Source organism: Miniopterus natalensis, chromosome 15, assembly GCF_054644295.1.
Source record: "Miniopterus natalensis isolate mMinNat1 chromosome 15, mMinNat1.hap1, whole genome shotgun sequence".
NCBI lineage: Eukaryota > Metazoa > Chordata > Mammalia > Chiroptera > Miniopteridae > Miniopterus > Miniopterus natalensis.
In genome coordinates, this window is record NC_142095.1 from 25,350,106 (window position 1) to 25,370,533 (window position 20,428).

General features: G+C 36.4%; 1 protein-coding gene across 4 annotated transcripts in view; it reads left to right on the forward strand.

Annotated features, from left to right (window-relative positions):
* PPP2R3A (protein phosphatase 2 regulatory subunit B''alpha) overlaps window positions 1–20,428 on the forward strand; it is a 121,203-nt gene that overhangs the window by 84,183 nt on the left and 16,592 nt on the right. For all 4 annotated transcript variants that reach the window (XM_087824948.1, XM_016224345.2, XM_016224346.2 and 1 more), the window contains 6 exons: window positions 1,022–1,178; window positions 3,726–3,774; window positions 4,478–4,567; window positions 10,137–10,312; window positions 11,077–11,195; window positions 12,936–13,042. In XM_087824948.1, coding sequence (XP_087681074.1) covers window positions 1,022–1,178; window positions 3,726–3,774; window positions 4,478–4,567; window positions 10,137–10,312; window positions 11,077–11,195; window positions 12,936–13,042 — 698 coding nt within the window. The remainder of the gene's footprint in view (window positions 1–1,021; window positions 1,179–3,725; window positions 3,775–4,477; window positions 4,568–10,136; window positions 10,313–11,076; window positions 11,196–12,935; window positions 13,043–20,428) is intronic.

The window sequence follows — 20,428 nt, forward strand, 5'->3', positions numbered from 1 at the left end:
TAATCACCTTTGTCCCTTAATGTTTTTTACTTTGAATTCCACTTTATATTCCAATATTGACACATTTTCTTTCTATTAAGATTTAGGTAGTATGTGTTTATCCATCCTTTTTTTTTTAAACCTTTTAAATTTTATTTTAGACAGTATTCTGGACAGTATATACCTAGATTTGTTTTGGGGGTTTGGTTTTTACACTCAATCTGAAAATCTTTTAATAGGAAGATTTAACACATTTATCTTCATTGTGATTGTTGACATATCTAATATTATTTGTCATTTCATTTTGTTTTTTTCTATTTCCTAAGTTTCCTTATGGTTTCTTTTTCTTTCCGAATCTTTCATTTCTGAAAATGTCTTCTTTATGTGCCCACTTACATGATAATTCTGCTAAATATAAGACTTCTGGTATCAAAATCATTGTTTCTGGTGTTTTCTCTAGCAGTGCACAGTGAGTCAGGGGAGACCTAGGTATACTTCCAGCTCAGGGCTCTGATGCTTCACAACCCTCCCTGCCATGTTTCTGTGCCAGGCCACCACGTATCACCACAATGGTATACATGAGTCACTTTCATGGTAAACTTCATTTCATTACAAAACCATGCCCTATATGTGGGTGCCCACTCTTCATAATAGAAGAGATGTCACTCTGCATAACTTTGAAAAGTTAAAAGCAATGTCAGTACATGGCCATGTAACTAAGCCTGTTACCTAACTGTTCTGTGCTTGCTACTCTGGGGACCTCGGATAGGCTGCAGTCCTCTTGGTGAAGGTCCTTCCCTTTTCTTGCTTTTAAATCCACAGCATCTCACCATTTGCTAAACATACTGCAGAGCTCAGTAGTGCTTGCAGGTTGATCAGGTGATTAAAGGGAGGGTGAAGTTGCTGATTAAAGTTCCTAATTTGATACTAAAACCAAAATTTTTATTTCAATTTAAAATAAAAATTTTCTAGATTCTATACAATGGCCAAAGCTGTGTTTTCATAATTTTAAAATAAATTCTCTTTATTCATACCGTTTCAGACGCTAGCCCTTTTGGAAGAAGAGGAAGATATAAACCAAATCACAGACTACTTTTCCTATGAACATTTTTATGTTATTTATTGTAAATTCTGGGAACTAGATAGTGACCATGACCTCTACATCAGCCAAGCTGATCTATCTCGATACAATGACCAGGGTGAGTTTCTATAGACTTTAAGACTTAACTGTTTTGGATAAGACAAGTTACATAAGTTGTGTCCACTCATTATGGGGGATTCCTGTTTGTTAAATTCTGTACCTAATCAGGTCCTCTTTATTTTTTTATTTTTTATTTATTTATTTATTTTTTTAAATATATTTTTATTGATTTCAGAGAGAGGAAAGGAGAGGGAGAGAGAGAGATAGAAACATCAATGATTAGAGAGGCTTTGATCGAGCCCACAACCCCGGGCATGTGCCCTGACCGGGAATCAAACCCCGATCGCCTGGATCCTAGGTTGACGCTCAGCCACTGAGCCACGCCCAGCCAGGCTCAGGTCCTCTTTAAAGGGCCAAGAATTTTTAAGTGGGGATGAGTGAAAATACTAATTTTTTATTTAGAAGCCAGGTGTAGGAGAAGGGGTTTGGAGGTAAGTAAGCAATTAGAATCTTAGTTTTGATGAATTGGAGAGTCTATGAAGTGATGTTTACTTTCTGATTATAAATTGAAGTTTATTTGTAAGAAAATATGTATACACTTTTATAAATTTCTTATTTTATAGTATTTATGCACAGCCATGGATGAAAATAATGTTTCTAATATGCCAGTGTTTTCAAGGACTCTTAGAAAAACTTACTTTTAAGAATTTAGTTCCAGGAATATATATTGTTTTTGCAGATGAATTTTGTGTGCTTTCTTCAGAAAACAAAAAATTATATACCATATTCCCTTTTTGCTTCATTTTTACCAGTAGAAAAACTTAGAACCTCTTGATTTAATATTTTTAACCAAGCACCAGAATACATTGATTCTCTCATAAGATTGTCCCTGTTCTGTTCTTCAATGCCTTCTCGCACTGTTGCTTTTTTTAAAATCAGCTTTAAAAGCCTTTGAGATGCAGCAGAGTACAAATCTTAAATTAGTGCGTTGAATTTTGCTTCTACTATTTGGCATCTTAAGAAGAGGTTCATTCTATATGATGTCACATTTCATAGAACTTTCATATTTAAGAAAGAGTTCTACCTCTCAAACTCTCAGGTGCCAGCCAGGCATGAAGAGGCAACTACTCAGCGCACATTTGACAAGCATTTGAGTACTGCACCTGCCTTTCTCCAAGTACTCCTAACCTTCCCGCCACCAGATCGCATAAAGACGGACACTCTCATGGGGTCAGCTTTGCTAGCCATGCACCTTCTCATTACCAGTGGCCAGGTCATTTGCATAATATGAGCCAGCCTCCAGAGGTCATAAAAAAATCTCATGGGCTCTAAAGCACCCTCTCTGGCTGACATACCCATAATTCTCATTACATCCCAAAATATTGCATATCCACACATAGCAACTCATACAGGCATGTTAAAGGGGTGAAGTCTGGAAAAACAAGCATCTAGGCCTGCATGATGAAGGGGCCACTGAAATTCTCCATAATTGCCCATCCACCAACATATCCTTAATAGAACAACATGATCTTCAGTTTTAGGAGGCTAAACCTTCCAAATCTAAAAATACTTTAGCTTTGAAATGAAATAGCCTTGACTTTCCTATATAGCCCTCTTTTGTTCTATCTAGTTCAAATTATTAACCCCATAAACCAATTCTCAACAAAGTCTAGAGGTTCCTTATATAGGCTTTGGTATGTGGCCAGATATGGCTGTACTGACACCCATATTCTCAACATTCTTCAGCCAAACTGATTTACCTTTATGTTGACAGTACCTAACTTTAGGTGGAAGAGTTTGATACTGATAGCTGATAGCTCTCTAATGACCTTATCATTGGTTCTGAAATTTTAGTGTGCATGCCATTGTCTGGGGCACTTCTTAAAAGAACAGATTCCTGTCCTCACCATATCCCTAGGTCTGAGATCCATTGTCATTTTCCCTTTTTAAAAACTAATGCTTTGGGTTATTTTGAACCCACAATGAGGTATGCTGCTCTAGATTCTAAGACCTATCATCAAAAGCAATATACTATCAAGATATACTTCACTCTATCTCTTTGAATAAAACTTACTGATGGAATTTCTAAAAGATTGTATAGAATGAGAATTTAAGAAATGTGTGTTTATGGTATGTTTTGGTATCTTGTAAAATTCTACTTGAAAGCATTCTCCATTTTTTTACTAAAAAAAAATGAAGCTGATGATCAATTCCCCCTTGAATTGAATGCTAGGATAAAATTTGTCCTGTTCTAGAGGAAAAGTTGTCTTATTAGATACCAAGATAAATACAACTTCTATACATATATTTTGTCTTAGTTGTCAGGATGTCCAAAACTAACTTGGTGCTCAACTGTATTAATACATCCCAGCTGTCAGGCACACCCATTTACTTGTTCTTTTTTAGAATGATTGATTGATCGATTGATTGATTAAAGCACCTCAAATTCTTATTTTAAAAATTATAAATTATGCATAAGTAAATTTTAACTATTCATTCTCTCGAGGAAGATTTAGCTTGTAGCTACTAAAATTAAATTTGCCAAAAGTACTGCCTTTATGGAGCATGTTTCTAACTAGCTTTATACTTTCTTGTTTATATTTAGCTTCATCAAACAGAATTATTGAAAGGATATTCTCTGGGGCAGTAACAAGGTAAGAAAAAGCTTCTGAATTTAAAAATGAACTATAAGTGCCCTGGCCAGTGTGGCTCAGTTGATTGGAGAGTCATCCTTACACCAGAAGGTGGAGGGTTCAATTCCTGATCAGGGCACATACCCAGGTTGTGGGTTCAATCGCCGGTCAGTGCACATAGGGTAGGTAACCAGTCAATATTTCTCTCTCACATCAGTGTTTCTCTCCTTTCCTCTCTTTCTCAAGTCAATAAAAACATATCCTCAAATGAGGATTAAAAAAAAAAATTGAACTACAAGTAAAACTGTAACAAGGCTTCCTGCATAACTTGGCAGTGCTGTAGGTCAGATAATACCCTACAATGTATATAGTCATGGCTTCATACAAGACAGTAGTAATTCTTTAACATATGAGCATTAGTCCTTTATTTAAAAACAGGTAGCAATATTTGATCCTGGTGATTATTTGCATTTAAATTCCAAACCTGATTTTTTTCTTCATATCTATAAACGCCTTCTGGTTTCACCCTCTAGGCCTTTGAAAACAAGATGACCATGGAAGAGGTTGCCCTTGTGAGGGTTCCAGCATTCTAATTTTTTTTTTTAGCCTAACTTAATTTCCAAAGGAAGATATTACTTTATTTCTTTGTCTGTCATCCTACTAAATTTATCTGACTAATTACTCAGGAAACTTTAAAAGCTTGTGTTTTGTTTTTCTTTCCCAGGGGAAAAACAGTACAGCAAGAGGGAAGAATGAGCTATGCAGATTTTGTTTGGTTTTTGATATCTGAGGAAGACAAAAGGAACCCCACCAGGTATGACTGAGTTTCCTTTGCCGAGATGTTAAACACATGAACAAAGCTTGAAAAAGTCACGATGCATATCTAGCGAATGCCAACTCAGCCTAGGGGTGCCGAGATGGATTAGACTTATTCTCTGCCTCTCACAGTGAATCCAGAGTCTCAGAGCATATCAAGAAAAGTGCTGTGACCCCCCAGAAACAAAGGTGAAGTGAGCTACCCTAAGGGATAAGTAGGACCAGTGAGCACTTGTAGGGAATGTGGGAATAGATATTGTGAATTTCTGTTGTTTTATGATCTTTATGGTGCAGTAGTGAATTTGAGAAGGAAAGAAGGGCAAATTGTGGATGAAGCCTATATCACCTTGATACCAAAACTAGACAAACACATACAAGAAAATCATACTGCAGACTAACATCTTTCAGGAAGATAGACCCAAAAATTATTCCCAAAATACTAACAAGTGAAACTTCAACTTCTCATCTTCTCAGACCCTGCTTCCAGAATTAGCAGATGCCCCAAGGGAAAGATTATCTCATGCTAGGCTCCTCTTCTCTGGGTTTCCTTCTAGACCTGGATGCCATAATTTTTCACTGCCTATAATAGTCCAGTGCCTCAAACAGAAACTTTGCTCTAGATTTTCTTAGTAGGGAGGTTTAAACCAAAACACTTAGTTCATCATTACCAGAAGCAGAACCTTTCAGATCAGCTTTTCATACCTTAAGAGCCGTCGCTGGATCTCTACTTAAAAGAAGCATCCATACATACCCAGCAAAAACCTCCAAACATTCAGAACTTGGAGCTATCAAGAACCTTGGAAGTGGGGGCAAGGTAAAGATAGTCAAAAATCTGGAGAATTTATAGAAAGTTTGTTTAAAGAAACAGTAGATCTCCAGAACATCTCCTCTACCTAGGAAGAATACTGGTGCATTATTCCCTGGAGAGTGTAAAATAGAGGGCCTCTGGACTGGGGAGCACTAGGTACAATTGAAGGTATGGTTACCATATTGAAAACACATTAAATGAATATATGCATACTGAGTGCTGAGATGCCCAGTCTTCATTCCTCACTTAACTTACAGAATTCTAGCAACCCATCCTGAATCTGCTGGCAGAAGACTAAAAGATGTTTTTCTGCAAAAGCTGACCAGCCCAAGAATAAAAACTGGATGATCTGACATCAGGTCATCCCCAAGGAAACAACCCAGCCAGATCACTGAAGAGTAAAGCTCAGAGTCAACAAACCCATAGGTAGGAACTTTCAATCAGCTTTTTAGCATTTACTCTTAAATATGAGCAGTGAACAAAGGATCACTAAATACCTGAGTAAAGCCTCTTACATAAAAGATAGAAACCAAACAAATAGAAGTGGGGAAAGTAACTTAGATGAAACAGAATTGCAGGGAGAAAAGACCTTCAGCAACAAGAATGAAGACAACTGTTACTGATATCCTCAGAGAGATAAGAGAAATCACATTCACAGAACGTAATTCTGTGAATGGTACTTTTTATAAAAGGAACACTTAGGGAACCAAAAAAGAATTCTGGAAAATCTAAATTATGAAAGCAGAAATGAAAAAAAAAAAACACGTTCAGAAGATAAAGCTAAGAAAACTTTCCAGAAGGGGGGGGGGAGCAACAGAAAATAGAGACCAGCTATGAAAATTAGACAACCAGCCCAAAAAGTCTAACATGACTGGAAATTGAAATGTGATTTAGGCTATATATGTAATTTTTATATTTAGCCATAAGTGACTGATATTAGCAAGGTGGATGGCATTTAAGTTTCCATTGCTCATACCCTCGCAGAAACATCAATTTGAACAACTATCCATGCACAAAAATACCTTCACAAGATATAAGGATTCCAGATGAGAGGTTGCAGCATCCAGGTGGAGCACAGAAATAAGAAAAAATGCATTGAAGAGGGTAGAAAGGAAAATCTCACATTACCCATCTTATCCCATTCCCTATGCCCAGGCAGCTCAGCATGGCGAAACACAACCTCCTCTGGGGGAAGGAGAGTGAATGATACCACAGATTCACAAAGGATCACAGGAGATTACTGTGAACATTTATATGACAGCAACTTGGATAACCTAGAAGAATGGATTAATTCCTAGAAACATGTAACCTACCAAGACTGAAGCATGAAGAAATAGAAAATCTGAACAGACCAATAACGAGTAAAGGAATAAAATCAGTAATCAAAAATCTCACAAAAAAGAAAAGCCCAAGACCTTATGACTTCCCAGGAGAATTCTACCAGTTAAAAAAAATTAATTCCAATCCTTCTCAAACTTTTCCAAAAATTTTTTAAAAGGCAGAACAATTCCAAACTCATTTTATGAGGCAGCATTACCTTTATACCAAACCCAGACAAGGACACTACAAGAAAAGAAAATTACAGGCCAAAATTCTTGGTGACCATACATGCAGAAATCCTCAACAAAATGCTAGCAAACTGAATTCAGCAGCACACTAAAATGATCATACACCATGTTAAAGTGGAATTTATCCCTAGGACGCAAGGATGGTTCAGTATACACATATCAATCTCATATAGCATGAACAGCATGAAGGATAAAAATTGTATGACCAACTCAGTATTTGCTTTTCATTGCCTTTGCTTTTGGTGTCAGATTTAAAAAATGATCACCAGCCCGGTGGTATGACTCAGCAGTTGAGCGTCGATCTATGATTCAGGAAATCGAGTTCAGCTCCTGGTCAACACATGCCCAGGTTGCAGGCTCAGTCCCCAGTAAGGGGTGTGCAGGAGGCAGCCGATCAATGACATACTCATCACTGATGTTTCTATCTCTCTCTCTCTCTCCCTTTCCTCTCTCTGAAATCAATAAAGACATATTTTTAAAAAACAACTATAAAAAATAACCACCAAGACCTATGTCATGGAGCTTATCACCTGTTTTCTTCTAGGAGTTTTATGGCTTCAGGTCTTACATTCAAGTCTTTAATCCACTTTGAGTTAATTTTTGTGTATGGGGTAAGATAGTGGTCCAGTTTCATTCTTTTGCATGTGGCTGTCCTTTTCCCAACACCATTTATTGAGGAGACTGTCTTTTTCCCCATTGTGTATTCTTAGCTGCTTTGTCATAAATCATTTGACCATATATGTGTGGGTTTATTCCTGGGCTATTTATTGTATTCCATTGATCTATGTTTCTGTTTTTATGCCAGTACCATACTGTTTGAATACTAAGCTTTGTAGTATATTTTGAAATCAGGTAGTGTGAGTCCTTCAGCTTTGTTTTTGTTGCTTAAGATTGCTTTGGCCATTCACATTCTTTTGTGGTTCGTGCTAATTTTAGAACTGTTTGTTCTATTTCTTTGAAAAATGCTATTGGAATTTTGATAGGGATTGCATTGAATCTATAGATTGCTTTGGGTAGTATGAACATTTTAATAATATTAATTCCAACAATCCATGAGCATGGAATATCTTTCCATCTATGTGTATCTTCTTTATTTTCTTTCATAACTGTCCTATAGTTTTCAGTATACAGAACTTTCAACTCCTTGTCTAAATTTATTCCCAGGTATTTTATTCTTTTTGATACAATTGTAAATGGGATTGTTAATTTCCCTTTCTGCTAGTTTGCTGTTAGTTATAGAAATGCAACTGATTTTTGTAATTGATTTTGAATCTGCAGTTTTACTGAGTTCATTTATTAGTTCTAACAGTGTTTTTGGTGGAGTCTTTAGGATTTTCATCTGTAATAGTAACAGTTTTACTTAATATTTCAAGACACTAGTGATGCAGAGAAACCTCTATAGGCTTCAAGGAAAATTAAAAAAAAGACAGGTTACAAAGGATCCCAGGTATCAACATGACTTTAGACTTCTCAAAGATAATGGATAGATAGAAGACAGTGGATCATTGCCTTTAAAATTCTGAAGAAAAAGCACCACTAAGCTATAATTCTATAACTAGCCAAAATTCCAACCAAGTTAGGGGGCAGATAAAATATATTTTCAGCTATTCAAGGTCTCAAAAAATTCACCTGCTATGCTATTGAATGATGTGTTATACCAAACAAAGAAGTAAACCAAGAATGAGGAAAATGTGAGATATAAGAAACAAGAGAAAGGTGAAAGGAATCCCTAAGATGGAGCTGTGAACCAGGCCTAGACACTAGCCAGTTCAGATTAGAGAGGGTCAGAAGGAACCAAGAAAGACTTCAAGAAAATCTAATTAGTAGAATGCCTGACAGCACTAATTATGGGTGTAGAAAACTGGCAGAGATTTTTTTGGGTTAAATTAGTAATACATACACAAAAAACTAAGCAAGTAAGTGATAAAAATATAAAGTTATAAATTCTGAATATTCATAAGTTATTAAAAGATTGGGAAGGGCATGTAGGTAAAGTAAAATGAGGGGTAAAAGCTAAAACCTCTTCTTTCATAGTGTGAAATTAATACACAGTTCTTAAAACAGAAATGTAAGAAAGGAGCAATATAGGCATCTTATCTGAAAATATAAAGATAAAAGCCAAAATAAGCAAATATAGAAAGTGGTTGGTTCTGGGGAAGGAAAAATAAAGGAAAGAAGGGGCCTGCCGTTTCTCCTTACAAATTTTATAAAACTATGTCTTTCTAAGTCTGAAGTTTACACACACATGTAACTTTTATTTTTTTAATTGAATGTATTGGGGTGACATTGGTTGATAAAATTATACAGGTTTCAGGTATATAATTCTAATATGCCATCTGTATATTGTATTGTGAGTTTGCCACCGCAAGTGAAGTCTCCTTCCATCACCGTTTACCCCTCCTTTCCGTTCTTCTACTCCCCCCTTCCTTCTGGCAGTCACCATACTGTTGTCTGTGTCCATGAGTCTTTCTTTTTTTTTTTTCTTTGTATAATCCCTTCATTCTCACCCAGGCCCCAAACCCCTCCCCTCTGAGAGCTGTCAGTCTGTTCTCTGTATCCACAAGTCTGTCTTCACTTTGTTAGTTTATTTTTGTTCATTGGATTCCACATATAAGTGAAATCATATGGTACTTGTCTTTCTCTGACTGGGTTATTTCACTTAGTATAATACTCTCCAGGTCCATCCATGCTGTTACAAAAGGTAAGATTTCCTTTTTTTACAGCTGAGTTGTGTTCCATTGTGTAACTGTCCCACAGCTTTTTTATTCACTCATCAACTGGTGGGCACTTGACTACTTCCAAATCTTGGCTATTGTAAATAACACTGCAATGAACATAGCAGTGCATATATTCTTTTAGTGTTTCAGGTCAATTTGGGTATATTCCCAGAAGTAGAATCGCTGGGTCAAAAGGCAGTTCCATTTTTAATTTTTTGAAGTAACTCCATAGTGCTTTCCACAGCGGCTGCACCAGTCTCCATTCCCACCAACAGTACATAAGGGTTCCCTTTTCTCTACCCCCTCACCAATATTTGTTGTCTGTTGATTTATTGATGGTAGCCTTTCTGACAGGTGTGAGGTGATACCTCACACATACATAACTTTTATTTAAAGGAAGCATGAACAATAATAAATCTGAATGAGTAAAGGACCTTTACCAGGCCATTGCTAATGAGAGCCCCTGTCTCCTAGCATTGAGTATTGGTTCCGCTGCATGGATGTGGATGGGGATGGTGTGCTTTCCATGTACGAGCTCGAGTACTTCTACGAGGAGCAGTGTGAACGGATGGAAGCCATGGGCATCGAGCCCTTGCCGTTCCATGATTTGCTGTGCCAGATGCTTGACCTGGTGAAGCCAGCCAGTGATGGTAAGATCGAGTAAAGGGCCATTTTCGTGTTCACCTATGTAACAGAGTGGAGTGTGTAATCCTGATTGTCCTAAATTATTTAACTCTACATAGTCTTTCGTACATGTTTTTTTAATCCTCACCCAAGGATATTTTTTCCATATTTTTTCCATTGCTTTTCAGAGAGGTGGGAGGGAGAGAGAGAGAAATATCGATGTGAGAGAGACACATCGATTGGTTGCCTCCTGCACTTGCCCTGACTGGGGCCTGGGATCGAGCCTGCAACCAAGGTATGTGCCCTTGACCCTTCAGCCTGAGGGCCAACGCTCTAACTGCTGAGCCACACCAGCTAGAGCCCAAATACAGAAGTTTTAAAGTTTTCCCTTTACTATTAGTGTAGAACCAACACTTTATGGCAAATTCGACTTAAAAAATGAGATTTTTCCATAGAAACAGAAAGCAACTAGTGATTGCCAAGGCTTGGGGGCAGGGGTAAAGAGAGGTGGGGGAGGGACTGCTTGATGAGTACAGAATTCCCTTTTGAAAGGTGAAGAAAACATTAAGGAAATCAATAGTGGTGATGGTTGCACAACATTTTGTATGTACTAAAAGCCACTAAATTATACCCTTTAAAATGGTTAAAATGGTGAATTGTGAATTTTACTTCAAAAAAAAGGAATGGGATTTTTATAATAAATGTATACATATACTTTTTAAACTTCAGTATAAGTTTTTATCACTTGCCAAAACAAGTCTTGGAATTTACCAGCTTTGTTTTTATGTAGGCAAAATAACTCTACGAGATCTGAAGAGATGCAGAATGGCTCACATCTTTTATGACACTTTCTTTAATCTGGAGAAATACTTAGACCATGAACAGAGAGATCCCTTTGCAGTCCAGAAGGTACCAGTATAGTCTTAGCTTCTATTTGATGGTTGCAATATCAAGGGCTGTGTGCTACAGATAAAAATGGTTTCTGTCTGCAGAAACATGATATTTAAAGAGGTAACATTTAAAACATTTCATCACATACTGAAAAGAGAAAATAAAGCACCTAGAACACATCTCTCCCGACAGCTAATCAAATTTAGGTAACCTGCATCTGCCTATCATTGAGTGAATTGTATGGCCCGTGTGCACTTACATATATATCAAGAACCAGTTACAAAAACTGTGTTTGAAAAAACTTCTAACTTAAAAAATATATATGAAAAGGCACATCTGTATTAGAAAGTATACTGGGCTTGATTCAATTGTACCATTCATTTCCTGGATGACCTGGTAAATAGCTTTCCCCATCATAGTGAAAACAGAAGCTCTCTATGATAGACAAACTTCAGATAATATAACACTTTTTTGAGTGTTAATGATTGCTGTTCATGATGACTATCAGTTTGAAATCATTCTACACCTGAATACAGATGAGCACCCTTCCCCATACACAAAAACCTATGGGCTCTCAGAAAACCTAGACATATGACCCATGTCCAAAAGCAAACAAAAAGCAGAATATCAACACTTCCCTTTCTATATTCACTTGTTTTAAAAGTAAAAATTATGTTCATAGAAAAAACTGTTTCAGTTCAGTCCTACAGGAGTACAACCACAGGAAACTTTTACAGTCTTTTCTTTTTCTTTCACATGTTACATAACTTTTTCTAAATAGTAGTAAAAATATGAAGATCACCTCTTAAAAACAAATACTCATTGCCAATTGTAAGTCTAAGATGCATGCCAATTTCAGAGCTGTTAAAAGGGTGGGGTTGGGGTCCCTAAAATGGATTAAGTACAGTAATTAACACATTGTGTGATCAATTTTTATGTACTTTCATTCTTCGCGGGATAACTAACCTTACATCCTAGGAAAATGTTTTTCATTATGGAAAAACATATTTTACCTGGAACATATAATCCAAGATGCTATTGTAGCAAGAAAAGAAAATGGCCTTTTCCCCCTTCATTACTTTCTTTTGTGTTGTAAATTTTTACTTTCAAATGTATACCTTTAAATTTTATTTTTCTTTATAAGAGGAGGTAATTATTTGTTCTGATCTGCAAAAAAAATGATTAATCAGAAAGTGCTCAGTTAAATTCCAGGTACTGTGTTGAAGAGACACTGGTTCTGTAGAGATGATAAGGCTCGGTATATGAAGAATGGGTATATAGAGATGAAAAAGACAGAAGAGTAAAAGGTGGCAACCAAGCATATACAGTATAGTAAAGGAAATTATTTGAGGGAGAAGGGCAGTTTCCAGGAAGACAGCACAGATGACATAGTGTCTGATTTGGTTTTTAAAGAAGCAGTAAAAATTTGCCAGAGGAAGGGATGGTACATTCCAGGTGGACATATGCAACCCCTAGGTCACTCCAGATAGCTGTTGGGCAAAGTGCAGGGGAAGAAGGAACTTGAGAACAGTCTCCGATTAGAAGGCTAAAGAATCTAGCTGCTGAACAGTTCATTATAATTTTGTGATTAGAGGTGTGGTAAATCTCTTTAGGAGTGTTCTTTAGCACCTCTTTTAACATGTTGAAATGACATTTTTCAGATAGGTCATCACACATTACAGATCACTGAAAGAAACCTATCTCAAGTTCTTTGTCTTTGATTATTTTATTTTCTGTGGCTGTACTCTTTCCAATCAGGACGTGGAGAATGACATGCCTGAGCCCTCCGACTGGGACAGGTTTGCTGCTGAGGAGTATGAGACCCTTGTAGCAGAGGAGTCTGCCCAAGCACAGTTCCAGGAAGGGTGAGTGAATCTCCTTGTGACTTATAGAACTTTTTTAGCAGGGGTAACCACATCAGGAATATTAAAACCACTTTAAAAAATCAACCTAGTAATCCTTTACTATTTCTGCCATTTTTGAATATCATAAAAATGAGTAATTTTAAACAACTTTAGTTGAATGAGTATTTTCCCCAGCAGTCTTTCTCTTCCCTTCTTAATTAATTTCCTGAAGAGTCTTCTGCTGTCTTATTTCCTTTAATGGAGTTGTACCTTTCACTGGAAACTAAGATTGTTGTGCAGTCGTACTACTTTGTTAGTGATGAAGTAAACTGTAAATACAGGAGGAGGCCAAAGGAACTGAAAAGCTCTTTTAAATAATAAAGATGATCATGTTTAAAACAAATCTTATATCATACATGGTTTTCTGCATTCAACCTTGAAGAGGAAGTAACTTCTACATAGAATTTATAATAGGGTATAATTCCATAAAAGGACCGTGGTAAGAAATTAAATTATGAGACTTTCACTGCTTAGAATACTTCATAACTTTATAATTTGTTGGTTCTTTCCATCACCTAGCGATTCTTTTACCAGTTTCTCTAATTCTTCCTTAGTCACTGTTTCTCTAAGGCTCTCAATTAATACTTATTATTAATATAATGCATTTTTGAATAGCCAAACATTCATACAATTTAATATTTAAAAAAACAAAATAATAATAAAAGTTCCTACTACTCAGTTTTCCTTCCGTAAAACCACCGTTAGTCATTTTGTTGCGTGCCTTCCAAAGACTCTCTCCTGTTCACATTCTCACTCTCTCACATATATGTACATGTATGGAGAGATAGATACACACACATATATACAGATATACATGTGTATATATAAAGGCAAATACACATACACATTATTTTTTTTCTCTTACACGTATGGTAGCATACTATATTCACTACTTGGTACCTTGCCTTTTCCACATTTGTATAAAGTTTCTCTTATACAAAATGAATAAGTTCTAGAGATCTGCTGTACAACACAGTGCCTATAGTTAAAAATATGGTATTGTACACTTATAAAATATGTTAAGAGCGTATCTCATATTAAGTGTTCCTACAAAAAAACCCACACAAAATACAGGCAAATTTTTGGAGGTGATGGGTATGCTTAGTACCTACCTTGGTTGTAGTAATGACATCATAGGTGTATATATGTCCAAACTCATCAAGAGGTTTTCATTAAATATGTACAATTTTTTTGTATATCAAATAAACCTCCATAAAGCTAAAAACAATAACAGCTAAGATTGGAAGAACACCATGATAAACCAAACACTTGTATTTTATGATCACTGAGGTGTAAATGAGGCTTCACAAGTATTTTGGGGGCCTTGAGTGTATGAGGAATACATTAAAAGAATAACTGAAGGTTGGGGGGGGAACAAGCCAATAAATTGGAAACTATTCCATAGATATATCTAATGAATGTTTTAAGGTTTTTTACAGCTATATAATATTCCACTGTGTCATTATACCATTATTTTAGTCCTCTGTAAGTGGACATTATATTTCTAATAGTTCACTTTAGACATATAATATTGCAAAGAATTTTATATACCTGCCATTTTATACACATATAGGGTAAGTTTCTAGATGTATAGTAAACATAGCATACTTGCAAAGACACAGGAGGATTTTAGAAAAACCAACAAGAAATGATGCAGCCCAGCCAGCATGGCTGGGTTGAGCATCCACCTATGATCCAAGAGATTGAGGTTTGATTCCTGGTGAGGGCACATGCCTGGGTTGCGGGCTCGATCCCCAGCAGGGGGCATGCAAGAGGCAGCCAATCAGTGACTCTCATCATTGATGTTTCTATCTCCCCCTTCTCTCCCTTCCGCTCTCTAAAATCAATAAAGACATATTTTTAAAAAAATGAAATGATGCCCACCGGGCGTGGCTCAGCGGTTGAGCTTCGACCTAGGATCTAGGCAATTGGGGTTCGATTCCCGGGGTTCGATGCCCGGGTTGCGGGCTCGCAGCCAATCAATGACTCTCTCATCATTGATGTTTCTATCTCTTTCTCCCTCTCCTTTCCTCTCTCTGAAATCAATAAAGATATATTTAAAAAAAAAAAAAATGAAATGATGCATACATCCAAAACTAGCAGCGGCAGGGGGCCATTCCATTGCTAGGTCTAAAAGGACAAGGAGATAAAACCATCACCAGAACCCGAAGATAGCAGCTATGGAGAGGGTCCCCTGACAGTATCCTGCTGGCACTTTCCAACCAGAAACCAAAAGATAAGAGAACCCAGTGATGTAGTCCATTTGGGTCACCCTCCTGGACACAGAGCCAAGGGGAAAGTAGATCTAGAGGGATAAACAAAAAATATCTAGCTCAGTAGATAATGTCAAATAGTCCTCCTTAGTTACTCAGCCATTTTTCACCCCGGCCACTAAGTCTTTAATGTCTTTGTTGAGAGTACTAAAGCTATCACCTAACCACTGTCTTTAATCTGGAGATTTCCTTAATATGCTTGGCCACAAAACTAGGGTCTCATTTTTATGATAATGAACTGGAAACCCTTAAAACCATTCATTGATCATCCTGAGCCTGATTGCATGAGAGGAAGAGACAGGCAAGTGGATTCACAAGCATGGTTTAGTGGGGGGGTTTTGTTTGTTTTAAATATATCTTTATTGATTTCAGAGAGAGGAAGGGAGAGGGAGGGAGAGAGAAACATCAGTAATGAGAGAGTCGTCACTGATCAGCTGCCTCCTGCAAGCCCCCCAACTGGGGATCGAGCCCACAACCTGGGCATGTGCCCTGACCAGGAATTGAACCACGATCTCCTGGATCCTAGGTCAATGCTCAACTGCTGAGCCACTCACGGCCAGGTGATTTAGTGTTCTTGCATTGAGCATCCTTAGGAAGAATTAGGGCAAGTTTACTGATCTTACGAAGCAACATCACTGCTGTTAAGAACATGTGTGTGTGTTTATAACAGTGAAAATTTTGAGACAATCTTAAGTATCTAAGAGGAAGATTAATAAAATTAACCTACATATAAACAGTGTTATCCCATTAAAAATCATTATATGGATGTATATTTCTTGACTATCATAAAGAAAAACTAGGGATGTGGAAGAAGGCTTTTGAAAGATCAAGTAAAACGGAATAGAAAAGAACAAAATTAAGTATCACAAATAAAATTAGGTATATGTAAGAAAAACAAAAGGGATCTAAAGTATATGTATTAGGTAGGGCAAACAGAATAGAAAAAATTCAAACATAGTATAAAACCTTTTTTGAAATAAAAAAAGACCTGAATCTAAAAGGTCAGATTCTCTTATACAAGATTAATATATCTAGGAAATACTGATAATGATTGACCCCAAATATGTGTGGCAACTTTACCAGAATTCAAAGACAGATAAAAGTTTATTGGGGAGGGGGGGCGTGCAGGTCCATTTTTCAAAATGCAAGTTACCAGACAAGGGAGAAAATCAGTCTTGGCTCAGATACCTTCACAGTAAAAATGAATACTGGAAGACTGTGAAACAGTATGTACAACTTTCTGAGAGAAAGTCTGTACCCAAAAACTTTACAGTAACCCAAGATGACATGCAAACATGAACAAACAAATGGATATTTTCAAGCATGTATTAATTGGAGGGAATATAGCACCTATGAGCTTTTCTTTAAAAAGGACATAATCACAAAACTAAGAGATATACCAAAATAAGAGCACAGACAGAGCAGCCATGTTGAAAAAGAAATAATAGTGTGACATCAGCGTCATGGCAGAGTAAGAAGATTCCTCGGTTTCTCCCCTTAAGTTTACAACAAGTCAGACAACTATAACTCAACAAAGAATCCCCTACTCAACACACAAGCATACCTGAAAGATCCACCCAATGGTACATCTGAAGGTGGGCCTATTGGAATGAGTAGGGGAGGCGGACAGAGAGGACAGGCATGATAGCTGCAGGAGCAGCTGGGTGCCTGCAGCAGCTCCAGTGCGCACGGGAGCAGTGGAGAAGTCGAGCTGCAGCCCTTACACTAATACCTGGAGTGTAAGAGGTTCAGAAGCAGTGTTCCTCTGAGTGTTCTATCTCCCTTCCCCCATCACTACCACCCCCAGAAGAGGTGGCTGGGAAGCCTTAATCAGTATAGTGGTCCCGACAGCCATTGCTGGCAGGGGGCAGAGCCACAAGACTGCAAACTTTCCTCCCCTTGCCCCATCCATCCAGACAGCCAGGTAGAGAAAGCTGAGATGCCAACAGTGAAAAGCAGGTGTAGTATACTTAGACAAAATAGATTTCAAGATTTAAACAGTTACCAAGATACAAAAATGGAAATTTTTTGAGGTTTTCATTTATTTTTAATTTTATTTTTATTGTTGACACTATTACAGATGTCCCCATTCTGCCCCCCCTTGCCCACCTCCACCTAGCCACAACCCCCCTTCACCACACTGTCGTCTGTGCCTAGGGTTATGCATATATATTCTTTAGCTAATCCCCTTTACCTTCTTTCATCCAGTCTCTCCCTCCCCCCCCAAAATTGATATTTTATAATGATAAAGGGGACAATTCATCAGGAAGACATAACACTTATCAATGTATATGCGCCCAACATGGGAGCACCAAAATATATAAAGCAATTACTTAACAGACTTAAAGGGAGAAACTGATAAAAATACAATTATGGTAGGGCCTAGAATACCCCAATTGCAGCAATAGATGGATCATCCATATAGAAAGTCAATAAGGAAATATTGGACTTAAATGAAACATTAGACCAAATGAACTTAATTGATATTTATAGAACTTTCCATTTCAAAACAACAGAATACACATTCTTTTCATGTGCACATGGAACTTTCTCAAGGATAGGCCACATGTTAGGGCACAAAACTAGTCTCAATAAATTTAAGAAGATTGAAATCATACCACACATTTTCTGACTACAATGGTATGAAACTGGAAATTAACTACAAGAATAAAGTTTGAAAAACTGCAAATATGTGGAAATTAAGCAACATGCTACTGAATAACTATGAAATAATAAAAGAAGAAATCAAAAGATACATATAGACAAATGAGTATACGACACACCAAAATTTGGGGGAGAGGATGCAGCAAAAGCAGTACTAAGAGGGAAATTTTCAGCATTACAGGCCTACCTGAAGAAACAAACAAACAAAAAATCCCAAATGAAGAACCTAACATTACACCTTAAAGAACTAGAAAAGGAAGAACAAAGCCCAAAGTCAGTAGAAAGAAGGAAATAATAAAAATTAGAATAGAAATAAATGAAACAGAGAACAAAAAGACAGTAGAAAAAAATTTATGAAACAGAGCTCGTTCTTTGAAAAGATAAACAAAATTGACAAACCTCTGGCTAGAGTCACTAAGACAAAACGAGAAAAGACTCAATCAGAAATGAAAGAGGAGTTAGAATGGACACCATAGAAATACAAATAATTATACGAAAATACTATGAAAGATTATATACCATGAAATTCAATAGCCTAGAAGAAATGGATAAATTCTTAGACGTATACAACCTTCCTGGACTGAATCATGAAAAGGAGGAAAACCTAAATAGATGCATCACTAGTAAGGAAACTGAAACACTAATCAAAAACCTGCTAATAAACAAAAGTCCAGAACTAGTTGGCTTCACTGGTGAAGTCTACCAGTCATTCAAAAAAATTTAATACTAATCCTTATAAACCTCTTACAAAAAATTGAAGAGGGAATACTTCCTAACTCATATTACGAGTCTAACATTACCCTGATACTAGAACCAAGCAAGGAAAATATTTTAAAAAAAGAAAAGTACAGGCCACTCTGAGGAACAGAGATATAAAAACTAAACAGGGTGTCCCAAAAGTATACACACACTTTGAATAATTATAAAGGCAGTGTTTATTAAAACATATTTCATTTTCAAAATTGAGCTATCAGCTGCTAAAGTGTGTATACATTTTTTTGGGACACCCTGTATATTAAAAGGATCATAGATAACAATCAAGTGGGGTACATTCCAGAGATGCAAGGATGGTTTGGCATCCACAAATCTATGTTACTCCCTGATGTCTAATTATACTATAAAGCTACAGTAATAAAAACAGCATGTTATTGGCAGAAGAAATATATGTGTAACATCCTAGAAATAACAATTTAACTGAAATTAGAATGCACAGAGGAGGAAGAAAATATATGTTGCATTTCATTAGCAGGCCTCCACATATACCCTCTAAAGCTGATAAGTTGAGAGTTTAATAGTATTAATTAAAATAAACACCTGAAAAACGAAAGCCTGACTCTAAATATTCTAATTCAATCAGGAAAAAAATTGTACACACAAAAGAAAAACACAGACCACAGAGCATAACAAAAAATGACAGAAGGCAAATAGTTTTAGATCAGTGAATATAAGTGCAATAAACTCACTTTTTTAAACAAAGGATTCAATTGTGCAATGACAGCAAAGGTTGAATTAAAAAAGAAGGAACACCCAAAAAACTGTCCTGATAACATCAGATTTTTGAAGCAAAAATTCTAAAAGAAAAAAAAGGAGAAATTAAAACCTATTATTTGCAGCCATAATAAACTATTCCCTGAAAAATACCTTTATCCATAGACCATTTATAAATACATATCAGGCCACAAACAAAATATCATTGGACTTGTAAAAAGTAATAATAATACAGAGCAGCTTCTCATTTCAAGGAGGGAGACAATAATTAATAAATACAAGAACAAACTGTTTCACATACTCACAACTATAAGCCTACTTTTGCCACATCCTATATTTCTTAAAATCTCCAGGATATGCACAAGGGAAAATGTATAACCTGTATACTGAAATAAATGAACTAGGCTATCCTCTCAAGATGCATGAAAAAGGATGACAAAATAGACCCAAATAAAGTACATAGAAGGAAGAAGTTAAAACAACTTTAAACAAAAAGCTATTAATTTACACACACAGCATACTATGTGCCAACCACTATTCTAAATATTTTAATTCATTGGGTGCTCACAAAAACCCTATTTTATAGATGCTATTGCCCCATTTTACAGATATTAAAACTGAACCACAGAAGATTAAATAATTTGTCAAACCTACCAATATGTAAAAGTAGGTGGTTTTTATCCCAAGATTACAACTGGTTCAACTTTACAAAAGATCTGTCATTAACAGATTAAAAGGGGGGGGGGGGGGAATTGACAAAATTCAATAAATTTTCTAGTTTAGAAAAAAGTCTTAAAACTAAGCAAACTTAAGAATACCTTCTTAACAGTTAAATGGTATTAATCCTATACCCCAGAAATAACGAGTTAAAAATATGTAAGACGAAAAAAAGCCTATCGTAATACCAAGAAATAAAAGTTAC